General features: G+C 46.0%; 1 protein-coding gene across 2 annotated transcripts in view; it reads left to right on the forward strand.

Annotated features, from left to right (window-relative positions):
- Window positions 1-27367, forward strand: part of SPOCK1 (SPARC (osteonectin), cwcv and kazal like domains proteoglycan 1) — a 472805-nt gene that overhangs the window by 340731 nt on the left and 104707 nt on the right. For both annotated transcript variants that reach the window (XM_014828464.3, XM_070517330.1), the window contains one exon: window positions 2300-2426. In XM_014828464.3, coding sequence (XP_014683950.3) covers window positions 2300-2426 — 127 coding nt within the window. The remainder of the gene's footprint in view (window positions 1-2299; window positions 2427-27367) is intronic.

Here is a 27367-nt window from a genome sequence, read left to right on the forward strand (position 1 = left end):
CAGGTTTCTTTCCCCTAGGACATCGTTGCACGTGGTTATGTGTGCTCCAGCAAAGCTGCCCACTCTTTGGACTTTATAGTCCATTTCTGGGAACTCATAACAACAATTTCTTGAGCCATGGGCGGGGACACTGGGGACTGACCCAGGAGAGAGGCTGCCAGATGCTGGAACTTCTTCCTGTATTTGCTGATTCATTATCAGTGTCAGACAATCTGCTGTGTGAATGATGATAAATGTGTGGTGTTCTTCTGAAGGAATCATGCCCTCTGAGATTAACCCTGTGCTGACAGCCCGTTTGTCCACTGCATGGGGTACCACCACCCACCATCCCTTTTTCGTTAGTCCAGAACAAACCTCGAAAGAGCAAAGTGTGTTTGGCAAAGGATAATAGGAGACCTCATGTCTGTGACCTTTAGAAATGCAGGTGATAGATGATTTTATTCCAGACAGAGAGGCAAGGGCAAGGTGGGTGCTGCTGTGGAAGCAGGGAGGTGTTGCGGACAGGACCTCCAATGACAAACATGTAAGTGCCCCCAGGGAATTTTCAAGCTGGTGATCTAGGTGGGACCACATTGACTCATCTCTGGACCCACTGCAGCTGTGTGAATGTCATCACAGGGCCAGCCACCAATCGTCTTCATGACTTTGGGCAAGACTCTTGCCCAATTCGGGCTTCAGTTTCCCACATTAGTAAAATGAGTGAGCTGGTTTAGGTGATCTCAAAGCAGCTTCGTAGGATTTCTTTTCTGGTTCATTGGTCAGACAGGCTCACCCTAGGGCCCATCCATCCTGGGGTCCTCGATGGTCCCAAGGGTTGTGCTGTGGGCACGAAGTCGTCCTCCTTGATGTCAGCCTCAAAGGTAGGTCCCCACACAGACCTTCAAATTGCTAGGGCAGGTTGGAGGAAGAGTAAGAGCCATGTTGGTGGGGCTCTTCCTCACTCACTTTCCTTCATTTGAAGAGGGCAGGTCACCTCAGACACCAAACCTTACTTCCTGAGGAGCTAGAGGTTCATTCCACACCTCGTAGAAAAGATTTCCTTCTTGTGGCTCCATGAGTTCTTCTGGGGAATTGAATGCCGTTCCAAACCTAGGGATTTAGAATTAAGTCACATTTCTATGATAATGGTAATTTCATCCTCTATACCCCTATCTGTTGGGGCAAATAATAATTATAACAACAGCTACCATTTTTATTGCTTTCTATTTTCTAGGCATTATACTGAGTACTTTATATACATTAGCTCCTTTAATCGTCATACCATCTGCTTGAAGTAGCTTCTATTTCCCCTCATTTTACAGATGAGAAAACTGAGACTTACAGGGTTAAATATCCTGATCACACCGTGAGTAAGTGGCAGAGCTGAGATTTGAACCTGTGTTTCCTGATTCCAGAGCCCAAATGTTAACCACCATGCAGGACTGCCAATGCAAAACACTTCAAGGGCACAATAATCACTTGATTGGTGGGCAGTCCAGAGATGCTGTCTTCCACCCAGAACTCAGCCCATGGCTGCGAGAGTCACTCCCAGTGGTTTGCTGGGAGAGCAGCCTTGACCATGAGGGAAAGCGTGGCAGTAACTGCAGGCCTTTATTTCAGTGGTTTATGACAGGGGGATGGGGTTCCTTCTGTGGACATAAGCCATCCTAATAGCGCCATTTGTCATTATGACAAAGGTTAGGATAGGAGGAAACTGGAGCTGGAATGAAAGAGTAGAATTCTGATTATTTTACCAGTTGAAAGTGACATCACCTCAGAGCCTCTATCAAATGGCACATTGGAAGCTGGACTGAAATTGCTTTAAAATGTATCCGGAGATCATTTTCCACAGCGGTGATAAAGTCATTTGGTTGTGTTTGGAGATGCGTTTCTATCTAAAATGCTCACGGAGTCGTCTGTGTGTCATCCCACTCAGAAGGCTGCTTGTCAGCTCTAGAGGAGTCGAAGGCTCTGGGATGCTGTTTCTGGGCATCTGTGGTGTACCACACCCTGTACTGGGGGCTGGGTCAGCACATAGAGCCATTTTTTTTTTTTAATGTATCGTGAATGTCCTTTCATGTCAGTAAGTAATGTTTTATAACATTTTTAATGGTCATATTGGTTTCCTCAGTCCAGCTGGTGGGTTGGACCTAGGCTTTTGAAACAGTCTCCTGACCCCCATCAGTGGGTTGGAACAAATGGGAGTGCTGGCTGTTTGAACAGCCGTTTTATTCATTTGGCCTTTATCCAGATAACCTGGAGGAAAGACCCAGGGGGACTGGGGCTTCGGTTAACTTATCTCCTCTTTTCTCATCCTTAGGCAAAAGAAGGGGAACGTGGCCCACAAACACTGGGTTGGACCTTCGAATTTGGTCAAGTGCAAGCCCTGCCCCGTGGCACCATCAGCCATGGTCTGCGGTTCCGACGGCCACACCTATACATCCAAGGTTGGTCACCTTTGCTGTCTTTTTTGTCATCAAAAATACTCCATGTCTGCTTGTTCTCACAAGTCTCTGTGCCAAGAGCTGCACAATTCTGTGAGGCTTGGTGGGCTCTGGTCCTTGCCCTGGAGAAGCTGCCACATGAGCAGTCTCTTTGGCCGGAGACACAATAAAAATGTTACATCCTGTGTAACTGAAATGGTCAAGGGCTAAGGGGAGAGGGTGGTTCTGAGAATGGCGTGTGATCCTGAAGTTAATCCTGACAAGCTTCCTGGAGAAGGTGAGGAGGCAAACTGCTCCAAGGATGAGAGTCACTCAGCTTGGCTGATGGGGAGCAAAGATGTGAAGGAGGCCCAGGATGCTCCCTTAGGGATAGCACGATGGCAGGAAGGAGTACAGTGTCAGCACACGTTTCCGCTGCGTTTATTGTACACCTGTGATGCATCCAGCTTTGCACCAGGCCCTGGGGATACTTAGGGGCTATTCCTTTCTCAGGGGGGTGTCAGGGGCTGACAGTCTAATGGGGGAGTGAGGCAAGTATGGTGACAGGTCATTTTAACTCAAACCAATGAGAAGAAAATAGCTTCATAGAAAAGGGGCCTGGGGATGAAGTGGGTCTCTTTATTCTTATTGGAGGGACAAGGAAAGTTTCACAGAGGAGGGGCGTTTCATCTGGGCTCTAGTAATAGGATTTACAGGCGGGGATCATCAGGGTGGAGAAAAGAGAAAGGAGGTGATGATTTGCTCTTGGAACTCCAAACAGTCTCCTTGAGATGAGGTTGTCCATTTGTGTTGGGGATGGGTGTGATTCACTGGGGTGATGAATTAGAGAAAGGCAAACCTTGGCATTGACAGGAGTTTGCTTATTCATTCTGTTGTTCAGCAAATAGAAATCAGCACCCCCTCAGCGCCCGATACTGTGCTGGGTGTGGAGTCGGAGCATAGGTGTCTCATGAGTTTTCTGTGAGACGTGAGTGGGGCCAAGGAGTGCAGCCTGGCCTTCCCACCTCCTCTAGCCAAAGCCGTGCTGCTTTCATCGCTCTTCTTGTGTTTCTGGGTCAGGTTCACTGGCAGAATGAAATCTTGGCCTCAGGAGAGTTGCTATTGGTGACATCCTGGTCACCTCTGGCCATGCTGCCATGTGGGGCTCGGGCCTTTCTGCCGGGCCTCCTCCCCGCCCCTCCCCTGCTGCATACCCAGCTGACAGCTTCTGTTCTCTGTGATCCCCTCACCATCCTGACCTTCACACCGCGGAGATTCCCCAGGCCTGGGAAGGCCCCCACTGCCTGCTATCCTCACAGGTCTATCTGGGTTCTTTCGAGGCTGTGCCATGCTTTCCTACTGATTCTGTGTGCACAGGTCATATAGTTTTGTTCTCTGAAAGTCGAGATTTATCCTTTGAGATTGTCTGGTTTTTCCAACTAAAGGGAGTATATTTAATAAAGCAGGAAGCCAGACGGCATGTCTAACTTGTACCCAGACCTATGTAATCTGCTTTAGGACCTCACTGTTGTAATTACTGCTTGATAGTTCCTTTGTTCTTTCAACAAGTATCATTTGAGCCCTTCTTATGTGCCGGGCTCTGTGCCAGGTGCAGGGGAAATTTACAATGTAGTGGAAATAAAAACGTTGGCTCTTCTTCATGGCCAGAGGCAACAATCCTTATTTGCTCCCCAACTTCAGACCTGCCCTGTGAGTTGCAGCTTCTCTGCCCAAGGTCACAGCCAGTATTTCCTGGCTAAATAGCCCCAGCCTAGCTCGGCCAGTGCCCCTGCCCTTCCCCTTTCCCGTACTCTCCCTGAGATCTGATGGAGTCACAGTTTGAGACAGTTTGTAGTAACAGGGCTTACTTTTGACGCCCCGCACACGTCTGGAATAGTGAATTTATGGGGGCGTTGATGAATCACTTCTATCCCCCTCGCCCCAAAAGCAGATCAGGCCATCATTGTCTTCCACATAAAGCCCAGCTTCTGGGTGTGTGAATCACCTGGAGATTCTGTTGAAACGCAGATTATGATCTAGCAGGTCTGGCGTGAGGCCTGAGATGGTGCTTCTAACAAATCCCCAGGTGATGTCCATGCTGCTGGTCCATGGACCATGCTTTAAGTAGTGAGGAATTCAGTTTTTATAGGCAGCTCCTAATAGATCTCCTCACCTCCAGTCTGCCCTTCCCTGCCCCCAAAGTCCATTTCCACATGACACAAGTAGGGGGATAATTCTGTAATAAAAGTCTTTTCCTCTGTCTCCCCCTCTTAAAATGCTTGGATAGCTTTCCTCTTGCCGTTAAAACTAAGCACAGACACTTTATCATCACTGACAAAGCCCTCCAGTCTGCTGCCTTCCTACTCCAGAATCACTTATTGTGGAGAGATCTTTCATTCATTTGTTCAGCAACTATTTGTTGAACACTTTGCAGTTCTAGGCACTGTGCAGACTGTGGCGAGGGGCAGTGGGGAGCAAGACAGAGACCATTTCTGGTCACTTGGAGGTTACAAGCTGGTAGGGGAGACAGAAGTGAGTGACTCAACAGATAAATATGTAATTTCAATTTTTTCTAAGTGTTACAAAAGAATATGCATGGTGCTGAGAGAGAGAGAGCAAGAAAGGCCTGCTTTATAGGGGATGGTGAGGGAAAGCCTTTCAGAGGGGGTGTCCTTTAAACCAAGAGTGGAGGGATAGAATGTTCTAGATGGAGAAAATAGCATGGGCCAAGCCCCTGAGGCAGGATGATATGTCTGAAGAACTAAGAGGATGCCCGTGTGGCTCTAACCGTGAGAGGAGAGGATCGTGAGATGAGTAGAGGAGAAGGAGGATGTGAGAACGGTCTAAGAAGAGACATCTAGCCGAAGCTTGGAAGGTGAGCAGGTCGTGGGGCAGTGCCGGGCTCATGGGAGACTCGTTGCTGTAGCTGCCTTCGTGTCTGTGTCTGCCTTAGGAATGTGAGAGCCTAGAGGCAGAAACAGTGCCCATCATCACCTCCACCAGGCGCAGGACACAGTGTATAGGGGGAGCTCAGTAAGTATCACGGACAAGAGAGGAGCCACCACGGACTCTAGCTGAGCAGGAACGGCGAGATTCTGGTCTGTGTAACCCCTCTGGGATTTGAATGAATGGGTGGCAGAGAGCTTAGTGATTGCGAAAAATAAGCCATCCCCACCCTGGGCCAAGTTGCTTAGCTAAACACCCAGCCTGGGCTCTGGCAGAGAGTTGGAGTCTCCTGCAATGGTTCTCTCTTTGTAAAGATCCAGTTTGTGCTGTTCAAATCATTCTCTCCAGCTCTGGAGTAAACTCTCTGATCTTTGAGCCCAAGATTGGAGATGAGCCATGAAATGTCAGTGAGTGAGCACGGTTGTCCGGGCAAGTGGCATGTTGCACATCAAACTGGGGCAAAAACCTGCCCTCTCGCCTGTCTCTCTCATTCACAGGAGCTTAAAATGCTGGCTTCCCTGTGACCCCCGAGCTACAAGGAGCAGTGGTAACCTGTCAGACATGGTTTGAAATGCTGTCAGTTGCCTGGGGAATGTCTCTGGAAGCGTTTGCTGGTCAAGGCCTCCCTGCAGTCTGGGCAGCAAAGTTGGTTTTTTATGTTAAAGAAGGTTGCCTGTTTACAGAAACTGATCAGTAGCTTGTTTAGGAGGCAGGAGCAGAATTTGGAAGACTTTTGCAATGACTCCTGGTCCTTGAAAAGAGGAATGACTTCCAGATGCTGCTGGGCAGAGCCCTCAAGGGCCTTCCCCAGCCCCGGCCTGCTGGTCCTCTAGTGTCCTTGAATCCTGCCAGCAGCCTGAGTGCTCGGTTTCCCAGACCTGCTCCCCTGTCTTTTCCTGAAAGGTCTAAAGCTTTCTTATCAGAAACTGTAGTGTTCTCCCCATTCTCCATATGTGGCATACAAGGCCCGAAGAGTCAAGGACAGTGGCAGAATTTGACACCCACGGTCTCCTGCCTGGATGTCTGTGATCACCCACTTCTATTTGAAGTTAAAGAGGGGGGTGGGCGGTGGGGCAGCCTTGCAGTGGAACATGGTGTGGATATTGGTTTGGGGCATTAGTCTCCTAGTTTTCTATCTTCTATGAACTTCTAAAAAGTTGGCATTCGTTTTTTTTCCCAAAAGAAATGAATTAAATATGACTCATTCAGAAGCCAGGCGTTGACTGCTCAAGACCTCTGAAGCCGAGGACAGTTCTAAACCCCTGGCATTCAATGAGTCTTCCTTCCAACGGGGCTATTTCAGTCTGGTTGTGTTTACTACGGAGTGTTTCAGTTATTGCCCCTAAATACATGGCCACTTGTTTATTGAGGTTCAAGAGGGCATTTTACTCTCACAGACAAGGCTGTTGAAGGACCACTAGTAGATGGTGAGTTAATAAGAGTGAATGAATTAACTATTAATTAACAAATAATTTTCCATTCCCTGAAGTTATCTGCTTTTTGGGGGAAGTAGGATCAGAAAACAAAGGACAAATGAGACCATGATGCTTACATTACTGGAAGTGAGTTGATGTCATAAATCAAATTCACAAAAATTATTGTTGGCAAAAATATATTGCAGCCCCAATTCTATCATCATCAAAGAAATCTCCACCCATAATAAATAATCACGGTACTACAGGTGAAGTGTTTGCCCTTTCACAGATGGATCTGATGCCTGTGGGGAGCGCCATCAGAAGCAGGAGGAGGAAGGAGCCTGAGCATCAGCTCTGTCCTTGATGCTGGGTGTCCGTCTTCAGATCGCATCAAACAAACTTTCCTTCTGCTTCTGGGCCCCGAGCAGCCAGAGGGTCCCACAGCTGGAGGGATGCATTTAGGAGCCTCTGTCTGTAGCTAGGCTCTGCCAGCGTCCCAGCACCAGGCGCTCTGCTCAGAGCTCTGTGACTCCCCGAAGATCAAAGATAAAGTGAACAAGAATGCACGAAGTCTTGAGATAAAAGGATATAAGATGTTACATGGCAATGAGTGTTTATTCAGACTCTATGAAGCATAACTCATAAAAGATAAGGAACAGAAAACCACCACCAGGAATAGACAAAGTGAAGGCCAGCACTTTAGCTGGTTTGACTGTGGTATAGACCCTGCCCCTTGACTTGGCTTCTAGGCAGTAAGGGTCACGCTTGGCAGTTAACTATCCTTGATGTCACATCCTCCTGTCCAGGAAAACTGAAGTAGTCCAGACACTCAATAAGTATTTACTGAGTTCTTTCTTACTCTGTGTCATGCATTGTGCTAAATCCTGGGGCTATGTCAAAGGACAAAATAGACAAAGCTCCAGCTTTCATGAACTTACAAGGAGGATAGACAAATTGAAAAGCAATCTCCTTTCATTAGAATAGGTGTTCAGACAAGGGACATTCGGGACACAGAGCAGGGCCACCTTAACTGGTTTGGAGGTGTGAGCAGTCTTCTTAGAGGAAGTGATGGTTCAGTTGAGATCTTAAGGCTGGAAGGAGTCAACCAGAGTAAGAGTGGGGGCAGCTCAATTCCATAAAGGGGAGGGGGTGTTAAAAATGTGAAAGAAAGTATAGTCTCTTAAAGGAACCGGTGACAGTCTCACTGTGGCTGGGTCACATGTGAATGGGGATGGGGGTTAAGGAGCTATAGAGATGAGCCTAGAGGAGTGATTAGGGGCACATTTTGCAGGGCCTTGAAGGCCATATTAAGGGAGTTGGACTTTACCCTAAGAGCACTGGGGATCCTAGGAAGGGTTTGTATTTTTGAACTTGTTTTCATAGGCTGCAGAGTGGGAATGGTTGGGGGCAGGGCTGGAGGCAGGGTGACTGTGAGGAGCCTGCTGGTGTGAGCCAGGCCAGGGTTCAAATATCTACTCTGCTACTCAAGAGCTGTGTTGAGCTTGGAAAAGTTTTATGGCTTCAGTTTTCTCATCTTTAATTTGGGACTAATAATAGTACCTACCTCATAGGTTTGTTGTGAGAATTAGATAGAATAATAGAAGAAAGAAAACAATACTATGGCACTTGGCACAATGTCGTAGTACTTAATACGTGTCCAATAATTAAATACCATTGTTTCGTCATTATTGTCATTATTATTTAAAATATTACCATCATTGAGACTTCTAGATAACTCCAGTATCCACTCTATTCTTCCTTTAACAATATAACTCTCAAATTTTATCTGGGCACATAGCTGCCGAGAATAAAAACCACATTTCCCAGCCTCCCTTCAGCTTGGTGCAGCCTTGTGATTAAGTGGCGGCTGGTAGGATATGAGCAGAAGTGACACTAGTGACTTCCAGATTGTGCCTTCCTCCTTTTCTCCTTCCTACTGGCTGCGATGTAGCAGCCATCTTGGACCCAGATGCGGAAGCTCAACAATTACAACTGCTGAGAAGGACAGAACAACCTCAAAGGATCCTGGTCACTGACAGTCTGGAGGCAGCATATCAGCGCTGAGCTGCTTATCTTTGAAATGTTTACATGAGAGAGAATTAAAACTTTATCTCATTTAAGCCTCTGTTTCACTCGGATTTTTGTTATAGCAGCCAGAATGTATATCCTAACTAATACCCAATTAAGATTTTAAATATTATTCATCTTGCTCTTTCCAAAAGCCCTGTGAAGGAGAAAAAGCGATGATGATAACAGTAGGGCAAGATTCTATTTAAACTAATAATTGAGGGGTTTCGTTATCAGACGATATTTGGCTACCTCCGACTGAGGGAAAGATGTTGAAATGAACAAGGCCTGAGGGGTAAAAGCAAAGTTGGGGCATCTGCCATGGGGAATTTGTCCCCAAATCTCAAACTGTTTAATGTCTAAAACAAAATTGCCTAGAGTTGGTTAGATGTGACTGTTTCTTCAAAGTCATAACACCTCTTTTGTTGGCTTTTTCTAAACAACAGAAAATGAAAAGAATGCAATTTACTACCTGACTCCCTCATCAGACTGTTGGTGTCATGTGGTCTGTGGGCACACGACTCTTTTCTCCCTCTACCTCAGAGTACATGGGGCTGGGTTGGGATATTTACTACTTCTTGTCCCTCCAGGGCTGCCCAGATGGGAGCATCTAATGGTTTGCTTAATTGCTGTTACTCTTCTTATCCTTGGTGCCGTTATTATTGCCACTGTGCTCCAGTCCCCTCATGCACAAAATGTGCAAATGCAAGCCTTCCACCTTCAGTTTCCAATCATTTTATTTTCTGCTTAGTCAGAAGCAAGGCCTTCACCAGTGAGCCATTTCCAAACGAAGACAATTCTCACCCAGCAGGTTCTGCCCAGGCAGGGCTATCTAAAAATATCTCTGAAAATAATAACAGCCTCAACTCTGCAGAAAAACCAAGAAGAGTAGCCACACATAAAAACCTCCTACGCCTGTCATGGATGCAGGGCCATAGAAGTCTAGGGGAGACTGAGAAGAGATGAGCTTGAAGCTATCTTCCGAAGTCTTACGGAGCCATTCCCTGGACCTGCTCTAACCCTCGAAACAGCCTGTTTGTAGGAAATGCTGGCCAGCAGAGACTCCATCTGCCAAGAGCTTCAAACATGACCTTTACTTGGTAGCAATTGTTGGAAACTATTAAGATGACTCTGAAAATAATATAATCTGCAGCAACAATATGTTGAAAGAAATGCCAACCCTGTAAAGCAAGTTCTCGCTCTACTCCTCCCTCCCGCGAGCACACTCAGAACAGAAGAGAAACATTTTCCTCCACAGCGGTTCTTATCTCTGCATCTCTCTTCTGCGTCTAGACATAAATGAGCCATTTGCTAATTGTTTAACAGCGATTAAGGAATTAAATGTTGGGGGGGACGAGGGGAGAGCAGACGGGTGTTTGCCTGCTTGTTTTCCAATTACCAACAGCCAGGCCAATATCAGAGAACAGGGCTGGTTCTTGGGGGCTCCCAGCTGCACTGGAGAGCTCTCTCCTCAGACGTCAGGCTGAGCACCTGGCAGCTTCTGGGTGGGAAATGAGCTGCCCTAGCCCTGACGTCTGAGTTTTGGTCATGTGGGTGCAGATTGAGAGAAGTCAATGAAGTCCTGTGGAAAGAGGCCCAGCAATGAGAAAGTCAGCCGGGCCAGGACCTGGAGCAGTGGCACCTCTTCCCCTGCTCCCCTCTGAGCTCCCAGGACCCCAGCACTACTCCAGATCGGCTCACATTTTCTAAAACAGCTCTCCTCCAGAGGGAGAAAAGCTGAGACTGCCCACCTGAGGCCTGGGCTGGCTGGATTCTAGTTAGCAGCGGGCAAAATTAAAAGGCAAATTAAAAAATTACGGGCAAAATTAAAAGTTGGCAGCCAGGACCCCATCATCTTTCATCTTTCTATGCAGATAACAGGAAAGAAATGAAAGGGATCCCTAGCAGGTCCAGGCTGAGGCCACCAAGCTGTTGGAAGGAGGAGTTACAGGTCCCACCAGGACTGGGACGGGGAAGAAGGTCTTCTGCTGAGTTGAGCTCCATATTTGAAATCTGTACAGTCACCAGATCCAGCCGTGACTTCCTAAATGCTTCTTTACACTGTTTCTGTCCATCTCTGCAACCCCTACACAAATCCAGTCAGTCTTTATGTCTGTGAGTGAAATGCCACCTGAAAAGTAATGTAAAATACCAGCTCTCTCATCAGGATGCTTTTGATTTCAAGTGACAGAAACATAACTCAAACTTAATAAAAAAATGAAGATTTCCTGGCATATAAGGCTAGGAAGTATACGAAGCTAGGCAGATCTCAGAGAAAGAAGGGGAATTCATTATTGACAACACTCCATTTCCTTCTGTCTCTCATCTTGGTCAGTTTCTGCTTGACTTCATGCTGCAAAGAGGCTTTCTCCCCTTGGCAGAGAATATGGAGTTTGACAGCCCCAGATTCATTTGCTCCAAGCTGAGAAACTCCAAAGAAATTTGCCAGTGTCTGTGTTCAATCCCAGGGAAGGATTCCAATTGGCTGTTTTTGAATCATGTCTCCATCCCTTAGTCAAATACTGTGGTCACATGACTTGCTCCACCCCTATCCTTCACTGTTTTCAAGGGTAATATTTTTTGCCAGAAGATGAGGGAGGGAAAGAATATTTATTGGACTAAGTAAAATTTAAAAAGTAGTGTACTGCATAATCACCTTGTAAAATAGCAAATATATTAGCCTCGTTAAAGTCTTCAGCTAAATGACCCTAGCTTGAGCCTGCAAGAATGTATTAAGGCATACTGTGTATCTCAGAAGGGCAAGCATAGAGGGATATATAAGACAGTTCCCTACCAGAAATGTTAGTTATCTAGTTAAAGAGAAAGTTCATCTAAAATAATGTGGATGCAGCATCAATTTAATCAGAATTCCTCTAAACCATTTGGCCTAATGTTGTAATATTTCCTTCTGATCATGGTGCACATCTGCCCTCAGTTCTATTAAGCATTTATTTCTTCTTAGAACATGCCAACATAACACAGTCTTTTTGGCTCTTGAGGATACACTTTCAGGCAAAATGGTGATTGTGACATTTTCAGAAAGCACAGATGTTCAGACACTGTCCATGGTGAAAATGCATCAGAATTTACACAGACGACTTCAACATGCAGATTAGTTATGAAGTTACAGCAGAAGGAAGCAATTCAGCTAATTATTTTATCACTTATTTCTATGTTCTATATGCAAACATGCATTTAACCAAGATTTGAAGAATAGGTTTTCATTTCTTCTTCTCAAATGCCCTGAGTAGAATGCCATGTAATTAGTTAGCGCTTTTGTTAAAAACACATTAGGAAGAATAACCTTCTTGTTGTCAGTTCTGTTGAATGCACAATTAAACCATTTGATAAAGCAATTACCTGAACACGATTATGTTCAGCCTCACCTCATCAGGAGATGAAATTAAGGATTAGATGAAATTGCAAAGCACATGAGATCTCTGCCAACCAATCCTTTAGAAGACAGAGAGGTCCCTGGCCAAAATGAATATGCACAGTGCTATAAATCTAATTAAATCATTACAAACAACTTTAATTAAGTTCATAATCATGTTGCTTTTGTTTTTCTTTAAAAGAAATAAACTAAATATTCCCCATTGGCATACTGCTCAAATGAGTACCCATGATCAGACTTCACAACATTTTCCAAGAGAATGTTTCAGTACGAGATATGGGTAATGCTCATAGAAGCTGATCTCATTTTCTAAGCCTGGCTAGGACCTGTATGTTATGTGAGAGAATGAGGAAATATTAACTGGCTTAGAATTTATCATGAATTGGCACCATAACTGCATATTGAGAAAAGTGGATTTAATGATGCTCTTGCTTTTGCCAAAATAATTTGTTTTTTTTCATGTTCTAAAATAAATGAAACATTTTGGAATCATTATATACCATGCATGGAACAGAAATGTCTCATCCTCTGGCCAAGGGTGGCCTTCTTGAGATGCTAGCTTCTGCTCAGAACAACAGACCTTCAGCATCAGGGAAAACCCTGTGTCCCAAAGAGCAACTTTCCCAAATTCTCATCCGAAGGCACTGAGGACTGCTTTGGAATGCAAACCTCCCCAAAGGCTGGCTGTGCAATGGCAGCCAGATGAGAGACTGGTGGCTACAGGAACCTGGGACCCTAACCAGATTGATCAAATGGAGCTCATTAAAAGGGCTTATTTGCTTTCTCCTCTCCTGGTAGAGAGACCAAAAAATTCTATTATCTATCAGCAGAGGGTGGGACACCCCAAAGGCGGTTCTGAGCAAGATCTGCTATACAACTCTCATGTTGTCTTCCACCGTTTCCTGTTGGAGGCTCCCTAGACCAACCACTTGGCCCCTTTATAGCATGACAACACACAACAACTCAATTCCCTGGTACCAAGCAAAGCACAGAGAGAGTTGGAGTAGAGAGGATGCATCACTTTCTTTGCATTTTAATGTGTGTGATGGGATAAAATAGACTGAGCCTCCCTTGCCCACATCTACCCCAGCCAAGAAAGGAGCGGCCGTATTCCTAGGTTTCAACTTTAAGCACCATCTCTTCAGTAAAGCCTCCATGAGCCCTCCATGCTAAGTCAGGCCATTTCTTTCCTCCAAGCTCCAACAGCACCATGTGTATACTTCTGCTGGAGCATTTATTGCACCACATTGGAATTATCTGTAGATAAGTGGTATATCTAGCCCTATGGTGGGCTTGAGATCCTGAAAAGTCTATGAAAGAAAACTCTTAGATATAATAAACATCCTTTTAAATAGCTGAGCTTGCAAGATGTAAGATCCCTGGTTGGGTGGTGGAGAGAAGGAAAACAGCTGCCCTGCAGTGTGGTGAATAGCTAACCTGACCCTGACGCGAGGGTAGCTGATCTAACTAAGAGGCTGTGGGGTAATAGCTGCCTGCAGGCCAGATCAGTGCCTTAAGTCCTCACAAGGTAAGAAATTGGAGCTGAGACCCCACACATAAATCCAAACCTTCAGCATGTTCACCTTGAGTTAAAGGGTGGGCTTGATTTTTTACAAAAGAAAATCTGCCTGTTGGTAAATACAGACAACAGGAACACTTCTCACTCTCACCCTAGACTCTGGTTAGAAAGTAAAGGTCAGCCGTAAAACTTTGTGACAAAGAACCTGCATTTATTCAGGTGGGGCAAGGGTGGTGCACAGCACATTTAATGACCTATATAGGACACAGACATAAATCAGTCAGAACAGGTGGTGACTCTTAAGCTGTCCTGTGGTGTACTGCGTGAATGGCAACCTGAGTACATGCTTCCAACTTATGTTCTTTATATGGTACATACAGGAAACCTGAAGCTGGTTAATTGACTTACAGGGGTTGTGGGTGGGGAATGTTCCAGGGTTCCTGCAAGTGTACATCCTCTCTGGAGGGCTGACCCTTAATGCAAGCTTCACAGGATTCCCTCAAAACTCTGCCAAGCATGACTCATAATTCGTTTCTTTTCCCTCCCCAGAGCCCCAGTGCATGGGTGTATATTCTAGTTGTAAGTCCTTCTAGTTCTTCTATGTGAGCTGCCTCCACAGCATGGCAACTGACAGGTGGGTGGTGTGGCTTTGTGCCCGGGAAATGAACCTGGGGTACTGAAACAGTGAGAGCACCAAACTTTGACCACTAGGCCATCAGGGCTGGCTTTCATAATTCTTTAAAACAGAAGGAAATAAGCTACCATGAGCAAGAGGCAGCACAGACAATAAACAGCAGGATTAGACACTCAAGAACTTGAGAGATGGATTTCTCAGGTACAGAATGTAAAATCAGTTCAAATCTTCAAAATGTTTTAGTAAAAAAAGACAATTTAAAACTTAAGCAATGGATCATATAACTCATTCGAAATTTTGTGATTGAAAAAATAATTAAACTCATATTCATTCTTTCTGTACAAACTATCTTTCAAGGTAGCCCTAAAGCTCTATTCAATAAGGGAAAATTTTTTACAGAAAGAGTGTAGCTAATAAATGCAGTGTAATAATAGAATTAGAATTTTTCAGCCCCTGATGATATAACTGATGTAGGCAACAGTCAAGCATGGATGAAATCACTAGACAGAGGTTGACAATGAACTTCAGGCTGTTGCTGTGTCAGCCCTCTGATGAATCTTAAAATCACTTGAGTGGGCCCCCGGCGGTGTTTGTCCTGTGGTGTCATGCAGGAGGAAGTTCACAGCAGTGTGTGTGCTTCATAGGGATGTGAAGTATTTTCGCCAAAAGGAGTTGAACCTAAATCTAGTCAATCCCATGGCTCTAACTTCCTTTTACAGGATGTTCAGGGGTAGAGGAGTGTTTTAAAGGAGGCCACACGAGAAGTTCAGAAGGTGAAGTGTTTTGGGGGCCAGAAAATGGACCCAATTTCTGCATGAGAAAAGGTAGAGTGGGAGACATAGCTGCTAAATGTTCTGTGAACACTGGTTGAACTCAAATTGAAACAAACCAACCAAAATTTTAAAAGAAGAAGCTATTTTGGACACTTTAAGAAAAATTGATTATCGACTGAGAATTAGATATGATAATGATAATATTATCATATGATATGATAATATGATATATAGCGCTATATGATAATAGCATTGTAGCTGAGTAAGAAAAATATGTGTATTTTTTAAGAGATAAATATTGTAAAGAACATAGAGGATTTACTTTAAAACAATTTAGCAGAGAAAAAAGAAAGCTAAGAAGAAGCAAGTGTGGCAAAATTTTGAAAATTGTTGAACTGAAGTTATGGCAATTCATTCTACTAATTTCTCTATTTTGGTATATATTCAAAATTTTTCCTAAATAAAAAGTACGCTCTTTGAGGGGAGAAATGATCTCCTGTTAATCTTATTATCTCCAATAATATAGTGTTTTATATTTTAGTCTATGGGGTATATGTTTTTGTAGTTTTACAAATTTGTGACTTTTATGTTTCCTGAATCTGTTCTGCGTTATCTCCAATGTTGAAGGCATAAGATGAATGTGAGTAGAGGAAGGAAGGAAGTGGGATATAGCAGCCATCTTGGACCCAGAGGCAGAAGCTCAACAGTTCCAATTGCTGAGAATGACAGAACAACAGACTAAAGGGATCCTGGGCACAGACAGTCTGGAGGCAGAAATTAGCCCTGGGCTGCTTATCTGAAATGTTTACATGAGAGAGAATTAAAAACTTAGCCTATTTAGCAGAATTCAAAATAATGTATCGACCTTTTACGTTATGTATCATGCTTTTGGCATTGTATCTAAGAAATATTTGCCTAACTTAAAGTCACAAAAATTTTCTGCTTTTCAAAGGACGCAGTTAAGAGGCCAAGAAATGAAGCCATAGTCTAGGAGAAGATATTTGAACACCATCCATCTGACTTGCATCCAGAAAAATAAAGAACTCTCTAAATTTACTAATAAGTAAACAAACAGCCCGCTAAAAATGGGCAAAAGATTTGAGCAGACATTTCACCAAAGAAGATATGTGGACAGTAAATAAGCCCATAAAAAATGCTGTGTTCTTTGTCATTGAGGAAATGCAAATTACAACCACAATGAAATACTACTACATTAGAATGACTAATATTAAAAAGATTAATCACATCAAGTGTTGGCAAAGATGTGGAGGAACTGGAACTCTCATAAACACTGTTGGTGGGAATGGAAAATGGTCTCACCACTTTGGAAAACAGACTGGGTGAAAGTTTCTTTAAAAACTACCATATAAGCCATTCTAATTCTAGGTCTTTACCTGAGAGAAATGGTAGTATATGTCCACAGGAACACTTGTTTACAAGTGCTTGTAGAGATTTTATTTGTAATAGCCAAAAACTAGACACAACCCAAATATCCATCAAGTGAATAAATGAACCGATGTCGTGTATCTCTGCAATCAAATACTACCCAGAAATAAAAAGGTATGAATTGCTGATGCATATAACAACATGAATGAATATTAATTATGCTGAATGAAAGCCGGACAAAAAATAGTACAAACTGTTTGATGACGTGGGTATGAAACTTCAGAAAATGCAAGCTAATCTGTAGTGACAGAAGTCCGCTCAGTGGTTTCCTCTGGTGGGAGGGATAGGAGAGCAGGATTACAAAGGGGCATGAGGAAGCTTTTGGGGATGATGGGTATGTTAATTATCTTGACTATAGTGATGGTTTCCTAAGTGCGTGGGTGTGTTTATATTTATCAAAGCTCATCAAATTGTATACTTTAAATATGTATAGTTTCTTGTATGCCAACTATACCTCAATACAGGTGTTTAAAAAAAAATGACCAGCCCTGTAGAGTATGTCTCCAGATTAGCACATTCTTTCAATTCCCCACGTTTCCATGTTTCTCTTTTTTGACGCCGGTTTCCTCTGTCACTTAGGAAGATCCCCCTTTGTCACCTCATCTTGGCTGAGTAATGTCAGAAAATAGAGTTGACACTTTTCAAAAAGTTTTCCTGTGAAACATGGACAGATGAAAAGATGCAAGTTACCCTGAACACTCAATCACTTAGGATTCTCCTTTGCGAGAGTATTCTCTGTACTGTGTCCTGGACTTCAACATCCCTTTGGGTGCAGAGCCCAGTGTTCATTTGTTGGCGTTGTCCTTCTGCCCCTCTCTGAGAGGCAGAGGTCTCCAGGGACCTAACAGCAGCCAGAGGAGCCACCCACGGAGTGGCTGAGGTGGCAGAGGCTGGATATCCTGGGGGCCTGTGGGGGCTATGGACCCTGTGGCCTTTCAGAGAAAGGCTGCTGGGGTGGGAGGCACAGCTAAGGTTCACTCCATGGCAAGAAGAAAGTACACAAAGTACGTAAATGCCTGGGAGACAAGAACCAGTGGTCAGGGCAGGTGAGGGAAGAGTAACATGTTTGCCATGGCCCCTGAGACTGATGTGACAAAGCCCTTAGTGCTGTAGGTGACAGGGGAATGAGGGGGATGGCACCTCTGTAGTCCACGTAGTTGGGAGGGGCTGCTTCATCTTCTGACTTGGTTGGTGTTCAGCTCTACTCACTGATTCCCATCTCAGACCTCCAAGTCTGCAGAGTTGGAGGAGACCACAAACTTTTCTGGTGCCTACCTTGGGACCTTCTTCCAGGCTGGCTCCTCGAGAGTCATCAGACACACCCACCATGTACCCGGACCATGCCAAACACTGGTCCTGTCCCCAGGTTGTTCCCTGATTCTGGGGAGGACAGATGTGTAACCATTGTCTCGTAGGTCAGCCAGGTAAGGAGTGCGTGAGAGGCAGGGGCTGGGTGGGTGCCCTGTGGGGGGAAAGAGGAAGGGTTGACACATCAGTGTCGTGGTTAAGAGCTCGTCCAGTGGAGCTGCACAACATAGGCTCACCCAGTCTGGCTTGTTAGCTATGTGACCTTGAGCAAGTCGCGAAGCCTCTTGGTGCCCCAGTTCCCTTGTCTGCAAAATGGGAATAAAATTACCTACCTCAGTTGTTGCAAAGTTTAAATTAGTGATTACATATTAAATTCTTAGAACAGTATCTGGCATGTAGAAAAGCCATCTGTAAATGTTTTTTTCCTTAACTCTCAAGAAATACTAGCTGCAGCCTGAGGGTCTATTAATCCTGCCTTGGCAAATAAGTACCAGTAACGGCTTGGGCTGGCTCATCGATTTCTCTGGTACAACTGTGCTGCTATGATGATTTGTTTTCAAGCGTCCCGAGCAGCCCCTTTTCCTGAGAAGTTGAAATGTTCCTTTTGCAGTTGTGTCTGCATTCATTCCTCTCCTTCAGCAGACCCCTTCTTTCCCAAACTGGTGATTGGATGAACCCCAGGCCCAGCTTAGGATGGCGTTTTGCAGAGCCCTCATCAGGGAGTCTGGGTGCTGGTGGCATGAGGTGGAGGGCTCAGTCTCCGTAAATGACAACTGACTCCTTTGGCACTGCCTCTGTGTAGTGGCATCTCCCAAGTACCTCACTCAGAAGTGGTCGTCGTGGAAACCTGGTTTGGTTTTTACATCCTAGGCAGCAGTTATTGTCTTATTACAGCCATGTGGAAGGAGTGGGGTGCTCACCCGTGGAAAATGAGCATAGTGTGCAACTGAGCAATTTCAGGGGCCACTGCACACAGTCTGGGGCTGAGGATGGGGCGGGCCATGGGGCATGCTCGGGGAGGCCCTGTCCACACCACCCCATTATTGTATCAAATACATAAAGCACTTCTGTCTCACGCCATCGGTGCTGACAGTGCTGACAGCCTCCCCAAGTCTATTCTTCTAGGTGACTCCACCTCCTCAATGAGGGCGGCTCTTCCCTCCCTCCTGGCCGCCCACCTTTCTCTGTACTGTTGGGGGCTGGTGCTGCGGTCAGGGAGTGAGAGTTCCTGAGGTTACACGGTTTTCACAACTCACAGGGTTTCTTGATTACATGTTTTGTAGATCCACATTTTTATCCTTGTAGCTGTCATTTTTCTTGACCCACTATTTCAGTCACTCAAAACAGTATTACTGCACTGCTTGGACTTTCTCTAGCTTTTTTCCTTCCTAAAGTTTCCATCCACTTAGGGAGAAGAGCTAATGATGGGAGTGAAGTGCAGCTGACTTCACCCAGCTCCTCATGGGTGGGTGAGCCGGGCTCCCGGGGACAGGGTCAGCCTGCGAGCGGAGCCTCTGCCGTGCCTGGGGCCGCCTTGGGCGTTTGCTGCTCAGCATTGAGTCTAGTCCTCACAACCCTGGGGTAGAACAATTTTGTCCTCGTTTTTACAGATGAAGAAACTGACACAAAAAGATTGTTCCTTGCCTAAGATTGTATAGCTGTAAGTGACAGAGGTGGATCTGAACCTAAATTTAGTGGAACCCAAACAATTTTGGTCTTTTTTCAATACTTGAAATATGTGAAGTGTTAAGCTTTCCTGGTTTAATGGCAATGGATAGTAACAGCATGGTGCATCTACAGAGTGGCTTTTGAATGGCCTGCTAGAACTATTTTCTGGATAACCTGATTGGCATCTCACATTCAACATGGCCAAAATAGACCTCCTGATTCTCCTCATCCCCCGTTGGCCATGACTCTGCTGTTCACCCAGTGACTTAGGCCCAACGCCTCAGAATCATCTTTGACTCTTCATTTTCCCTCATCCCCTCCAGCCAATCTATTAGCAAGCCTTGTCTTCTTTACCTCCAAACTATATCCTGATATAACCTCTCCCCACCATTGCCCTATTCCCACCCTACTGATCCTGCGTCTCCTTGCACCTGGGCCCCCTCTTGCTTGGCCTCCTCACTGGTCTCCCTGTTTCCATCAGTGCTCCCTGTAGTGGGTTCCTCACAGAGCAGCTTAGTGAGCAATTGGAACACCCCATTTGTTTCCCATCCCTTGTAGAATGTCTCAAATCCTAACCTTGGTCCCTTAGGTCCTACGTGGTCCAGCCTCAGTCTGATCATTGTCTCTTTATTCATTGCTCTATCTGGCCACCTTGATGTACTTTCCTCCCCCCAATGTGCCAAACCTTGTCCCACATCAGGGATTTTGCATGCGCCATTCCCTCTGCCTCCATGCTCTTCCCCCACAAGCTCACAGGACTGTCGTCTTCTCATCATTTGGGTCTTAGTTGAAAGGTCCCCTCCTCTGAGAGACCCTCTATGACCACCACCCAACAGAGCCAGCTTCACCTTCAGTTACTTTCTAGTCCATGGCTCTGCTTTTTTCATACTGATTACCCGTGTCCGTAATCTTCTTATGTCACTTGCTTCTCAAGACCACGTCCTCCATGAAGGTAGGGACCCTGTCTTATTTCCTACTGAGTTTCTAGAATAGTGTCTAACACATGGGAGGTGCTTAATGAATATTTGTGTATGAAAGAGTAAATAACTGGATGGAGTGAAGAGTTCTTGAAAGTGCCGGAGTAGCCGCAGTGTGGGGTGCTGGGCTTTCAGTCCTGACTCTCTTGGGGCTGAGAGAAAATCCTGCCCTTCTGCCCACTGATGAGGATGACAGTCTCTTGTGATTGCCCTTCTGGGAGCCCAAGGAGACTGGGAGAGCAGAGTCATGATGCTAAATACCAAGATGCTGTCAACTGCTCAGACACTGATGTGTGCAAACACGCATGCCTGAAAGAGGCAGGAGGGCTGGATGGGAGTGACCAGTGCTGCCTTCATCCATCCGTCCATTCATTTGTCTCTTCTTCCTTTCAGCAGGAATAAATTGGGTACATGTTCTTCTCTAGGCCCTGGGGCTATAAAAATGTATTAGGTGAAGCTCCTGCTCTCATGGAATTCCCAGTTCAGAAGAGGAGATGGGCAAGTCATGTGTTGTTAAGTGGCCTGATGAAAATAGAGGTGTACAGAGCACCACGTGGCCACACAGGAGGGCATCTAACCTTACCAGGGCAATCAGGGAGGGCCTCCTGAGGAGGTGATAGCAGAGCTGCATAAGAGAAGTATGAAGGGCATCTGGCAGAGAGAGCACTGTGGGCAAAAGCACGGAGGTGGGAGTGAGCCCTGGATGCTCCGCCCTGCCTTCCAACACCTGTAGCAACCTCCTGCTCAGCCTGCAGACCTCAGCCCCTAGACTCCTCCCTCAGGAATGCCTTCCCTGCTGTCCTTGAGCCATCCAGGCTTATTGTTACATGTCTCACCAGTACTACATACCTTTTATTCTGGACATTCACCACAGTTATAGTCTAATTTTGTATTTGTAAGGTTATTAAATTAATCTCTCTCTCCCCCAGTAAACTAAGCTTAGAATAGGAACCATATTTATTTTTGGCTCACTGCTTTATCCCCAGCAGCTTGCACAGCGCCTGGCCCAGAGAAACGACTCAGTGGACACTTATGCATTGGAAGGTGGATGAGTGGGGACGGGGGAGAGTTGAGGCTGGGGAGGTGAGCAGGGGCAGACCATGAAGGGCCCTGTATGGCCTGTTGAGGAACTTGACAGGAAAACAATGGAAATGTGAGGATGCGGTGTGTGTAGGGACTGGCGTGATTGAGCGCTTCGGGGAGTCTTTTTTTGTCTTGGTGGATGGAATAGCTTCTCTAAGGACAAATGAACTCCCATCTGCAGAGTTTCCAGTCCTGGAGAGTTCTCCATCCCACATACATGTACCTGCATGCCAGGCTCTGTGCCCAGCCCTGGGAGTGACAGAGAGGAGCGCTTCCTGCCTGGAGGCACTCTCCATCTAGAGGGTTGGGCCCATCTGTGATCCACAAACAGTGAGCACGCTTAAGCTGCTGAGGCGGAGGGAGGCTCAGAGAGCCTGGGAGCCAGCAAGTGAATTAAATGTGGCTGTCCGCAGAACTGTTATTTTTATTTGTCTCTACCCAGAAACCAAAGCGTAAACGTAGAGGCTGCCAGTGGGCATGTCTCTCAGTGGAGATGTGCACAGGCCTTTTCTAAGTACAGCCCAGGGCATTCAGCTGCCTGGTATTGATGCTTTTTATGAAGGCATTGTTCTCAGCTTCAGCTACAGCAAGGATTTTTATCATTTCAGTTTAGTATAACCCTTGGGAGTGTCTTCTTGTCCTGGCTCAGCATTGTTTTGCAAGAACCATTACTTTGTATCTCTAGCACCTACTAGGGTTCTAGCAGCTTGTAGGTGCTCAATAAATATTGGTAGAAGGGAGGGATGGAGTAGAGAAGAGATAGCCTTTGGGAAGTTGGAAGAAATGACTTACAGGCTGCCAGGTTTGAAAGCAGAGTCCCCAAACTCATAAAGAAACTGATTCATTAGACAAATCCTTGCACCCCATTTGGCCAACTCCACTGTTTCTTTCCCCTTGTGTCCCTCTGCTCCTCTGTGCCTCTCGGCCACTGAACACAGAGGGGTTGAAAGGGAACCCATGACCCAATTTTCATTGCTCTTGTGTTACCTTTTTCCCTGGGTCGTGGCTCAGTTCCAGGGCTATATAAGCATTTAAGGAGATAGGGGAGGGGGGAGGCTGGAATCCGAAACTGAGCCAGAGAGAACTGTAAGAAAAAGAACCTGCTTCCTGACTTCCGGTGCCTGAGAGTCTCAGGAGAATTGAGTTGCATCTTGTCAAAGCCCCTTGCTTAAAAGCCCAGGGGAACAAAGAAATTTTTCCTTTTGCAAAAATCTGCCTATTCTGTTTGTGCCCCGACCCTTTTCCTCTCCCAGCTTGGAGACTCTGGAGCATTTGAGAGGTGTTTCATGCTTTCAAGATGAAACTCTACATAGCAACTGAACTTGACTGATTCTGCTCTTTCATCAACTTCAGCCGGCAGAAGTGCTTGCCGTGTTCTGGTGCCTGAGCCTGGCTGTGCCGTAGGGAGTGTGGAGATGGGCTGGACATGGCGCCTACCCTCGAGGGGTTGGCAGTCTATTCTGCCACTTACTTATGCTGGCTGCACAGTGAGCAGCACTGAAGTGCAAGTTCAAGTGTCCTGAAGCAGTCCATATCCTTGTGCCACATACCTGTGACGTGCAGAAGGAGGAAAGCCTGGCTATGGCCAGAGGCAGAGCCCAGGGGTCTCTCTTGCAGACCAGGGCAAGAGAGGTGCTCTGGGGTGAAGAATGGAGAGGGATTCTTCTCTTCTCCCATTGTGTTGTAACTCGTGGATGTGTTTGTAGGCTAATTGCTTCTCTGGGAGAAGCTTGGAAATTACACAGCAATTTTGTTGACAAAAGGAACTTCAAATTGCTGTTTTGCAAAAAGTTGTTTTGTTCTTGATGCGAGCTCTACTCTTTCTCTTTGAAATAGAACCTTAAAACTATAGCAGCTTGTCTCACGTGGGATTTGCACATTTTGTTAGAGAAAGTATTGCTTCCATTTCTGTTGTTCTAAATGATGGACCATCTCCAAATGATTCCATTTCTCCATGGAGTCCCAACCAAGTCAGTGAGCAAAAGATGCCTAACATCCAGATGTTAGATCCTGCACTTACACCCTGCCTGATTATTTGGGGAGTGGAATGCTCCAGCCTGCTGGTGGCCTCTGCCACTTTCCTGGCTCACCTCCTGGGTGTATTTCAGAAGGTGCCCATCTTTTCCTTGTTCTAGCTCAAACCGTGGAGCTATCTTTTGTAGTTACAAAGCCCTGTAACCCAGGGCTTCACAATGTGTGTTTAAAAGCTTCAGTTCCTAAAAGCTTACTCTCAATTTCTGTACTTATTTTGTTACTAAAACTTAGCGTGGATTTGGATATTTTTGTCTCAGTATGAGAGGATGCATCCGATGGGACTTTGGAGTTGAGCAGACATCCAAGTGTAGTGGAGAATGTCTGCTTTATATGGCTTCTAGAACTCAGCCCCTGATCTTCTTGGAGACTCAAGTCGCAAGCAGGTCTGGCTGGGCGAGGTCTCTGAGGAGGCCCTGAGAGGCAGCAGCACAGTTCCCCAGGTCCTGAGTGTGAAGGAGACCTGTTGGTGTCCCACTGCCCTTAGGTCACTGGTCCCAAGGCCCTCTCATGTCACACTGTGGTAGGTGTGAGAGAAGGAGGGTGGCCCCATCCTGGGAATTAACATGTTGGCCACTAGGATTAGTGCATTCGATATGAGATATGAGCTGTCACCACAATTTTGAGTCTGGGATTCTAAAGGCATTTCTACTTGCCTTCCTCAGCACGGCTAACCAGAAAATTAGAAGATGCTTTTGAGATAGGATGGCTTTGAAGATTTTTGGTTTGCGTTCTTCCAGTTTGATTCAGAGGGAGTGTCAAAGACTTTGCTGCTTGTGGGCAGGAACAAGGAGGGGGATGGGAAGCCAGGAGGCGTGGTGCTGTGTTGGCTGTATCAGGAACAGACCCTCTCCTCCTTTCTCTCTGCCTGCATTTCTGTGCTAGCTCCCTCTTTCTGTCTCTCACCAGTTCCCTAGTTCATTCTCTTGGCTGTGGTCACAGTGCTCTTCCTGACCTCCTCTTCTGGCACGTAGAATGCGCCCCTCCTCTGCTGGAGAACTTGTAGTAGCTGCTGCTTGCTCCTCACAACAAGACCAGTCTCCAATTTGGATTCTAAGCTTCTTTCCTAATCTCCATCTTTGCTCCTGGTCTCCCCCTGCCTCATTCTTTCTTAATCTTCAGAACCTTGCCCCAAGTTGCAAGGCAGCCCCGAAGACTTCACTCCACAAGGATTTTCCATCTCTCAACCCCTACAAGGCTTAAGGTCACTTGCCACGGTCCACCATAATTGTGGCCAGTCAGATATGATATGCTAGTTGATCCTTTCGTTAATCTACTTGAAAACTCTTTGAGGGCGGGGACCATGACCTGGCCACTTCTTTGTATATCTCTCAACATGTAGTCTCCACCAAAACAAAGGTGATTGGCGTGAAGAGCTAATGACATCCAGAGGGGTGGGGTTGATGGTGGGTAAGATGACAGGCAGGAGGATTAGCAAACTTTCTCTAAGAGGTTGATGGATTTGACATTATGATATCATTGTTTTTTATCTTTCTTTACAAATGCCTTGGAGCAAGCCTATCAGGTGATTTGTATCCAAACGTAGAAACAAGCTCATTTGGGAGACAGATACTGCTCATCTTTCAAATCTAAGAGAGATTGCTGAGCAAATGAAAAACATGCAACCTATTCACATTAATAAAACCAGTGGGGTTAGGAAGTTAACTTTCCCTAATGAATAGGCAGGAGCAAGGATGTGACTTCAGCTCCATGACACTGCTCAGAGGCTTCAGTCATGTGCCGGGGAGGCCTTGAAGGAATAGCACATGCGAGAGGAACCTACATCAGTCTTGAGATAGGATGTTCTGTTGGCTAACGAAGGCACCGTGAATTTGAGTTAGAGGGAAGCCCAGAACCCAACCAGTCCAGCCTTTTCTGGTCTCCACTCCGCAACCCCCAACAGCGTTTACAGATGTGGAGGCTGACACCTGAGAAGTGAGGCTATTGTCCACGCAGAGACTCAAAGTCTCCTGACTTCCACCCAAGAGCTTTTCATGGGAGGGCAGTAAGGTAGATGCTTCTGGGCACCAGTAAGCTTAGAGAAAACATGTAGCGTCAGCAGCCCCATGTTTCAGAAATCCTGGGTGGGAGATTCCAATTAGGTAGAGCTGCCCATGCATTTCCCCTGGATCACATGCCTTTTCTTCTTCTTTTTGTGTTTGCTGCCTGCTTCCTCACCTCCTTTTTGAGGCTCCTCAGTGTTCTCCTTCCAGTGGGGCCTGGAGAACCCTCTCTGGGCTCCCTGAAAGATCCAGCTGATGCTGCACTTCTGACTCCATGCTCTCTGAGTGTCACGGTCACAGTGCGCCCCGGGTCCCCTGCCCTGACACACATACTGTGCCATCCACTGGGGGAGACGCTGCAGGCAACTGCTTCTCACAGAAGCAGACTCTTCCGCCCTCTCTCATATGTGGGGGCCAAGGATGCAGGATTTTCCAGGGTGAGAGATCTTCAGGATATAGCTGTTTGGAAGAACTTCATGACCTGAATAGCAATATTGATATGATGATAATAATGATGATGAAGATAAAACAGCTACTGTTTGTTGAGTGCTACCCTATGCCAAGAGCTTTACCTCTGTTATCTCCCTTAGCCCAGACATGTCAGTGTGTCTCATGGCTCAAAGATGTCATCCAGAGGAAGACATGGAAGCTCAGAGAGGTGAGGTGACTTGCTGAGTTCATGCATCCACGACTCACATGCAGACCTATTTGGGGGCCTCTTGGGAAAAAAAAGCAGAGTTCTGAGGGGTGCAGACTTCCAGCATCAGCTCTTTCAGATGCAGCCTGCAGGTGTGGCCATCACCTGTAGCGAAGAAGGGAGGTCACTCAGTGGCCCTTCTGCCCTCTGGTCCTGCTGCAATTAATCAGTTGGGAGGTCAAGAAAAAGAGGCTGTGCACTTCTCCCTCGTCCTTCTCTTTAGGAAGCTTTTCCTGGTGCCTCCTTATTGTATTTATTTAATTCATCTCAACAAATCTCTACAAGGGCTTCCCCAGCAGCTGGGGAAATGACAGCTTGTTACGTAATAAGAGCATTTGATTAGGACTCAGAAAACATTAGTCACGTCTCAACTTTACTTTGCATTATCCTGGTAACCTTGCACAAATCATGTGATTTCTCTGAGTCTCAGTTTCTTCATCCATCAAACAAAGCTAATGATGACAGAGGCACTGAGACTGTCCTTGTTGAGTCTCTGCACCTGGCTGGGGGCTGGTGGGGGGAAGATGAGCCCTTGACATCTTGGAACATTTGGGGTGGCTTATTTTGTCCCTAACAAAGAAATCTTGTGGTTGGGCAGAGTGCAGGTTATGGGGAGAGATGGCAGAAAGGAGCAGAGAGAAGGAGCCAGGGGACTCAGGCAGAAGTATGAGTCCTTTGTGGAGCTCAGGTGTCACCAGCTGTCAGGCAACAGGTTAACCTAGGGAGTGGGACAGGAAGATGCCGAGTCCTTAGTGAGGAAAAGGGAGGAAGACCAGATGGGGAGTCCCTGTGCTAAAGACTCAAGAGCGTTTTTAATCTCGTTTGCCTTGAATTTCACAGCCTTTGAAGTAGGTATTATTATACCACCAGTCTACAGATGAGAGAACCAGACTCAGCTAGCACGTGACTGAGCTGGGGTCAAGGTGAGGTCTGTCTGACTGCGATGCCCATGCCCCCAGCCCTGAATGGCACTGCCTCATGGGAGCAGGAAGGGAGGGTTTTGC

Source organism: Equus asinus, chromosome 9 (assembly GCF_041296235.1).
Source record: "Equus asinus isolate D_3611 breed Donkey chromosome 9, EquAss-T2T_v2, whole genome shotgun sequence".
Taxonomy (NCBI): Eukaryota; Metazoa; Chordata; class Mammalia; order Perissodactyla; family Equidae; genus Equus; species Equus asinus.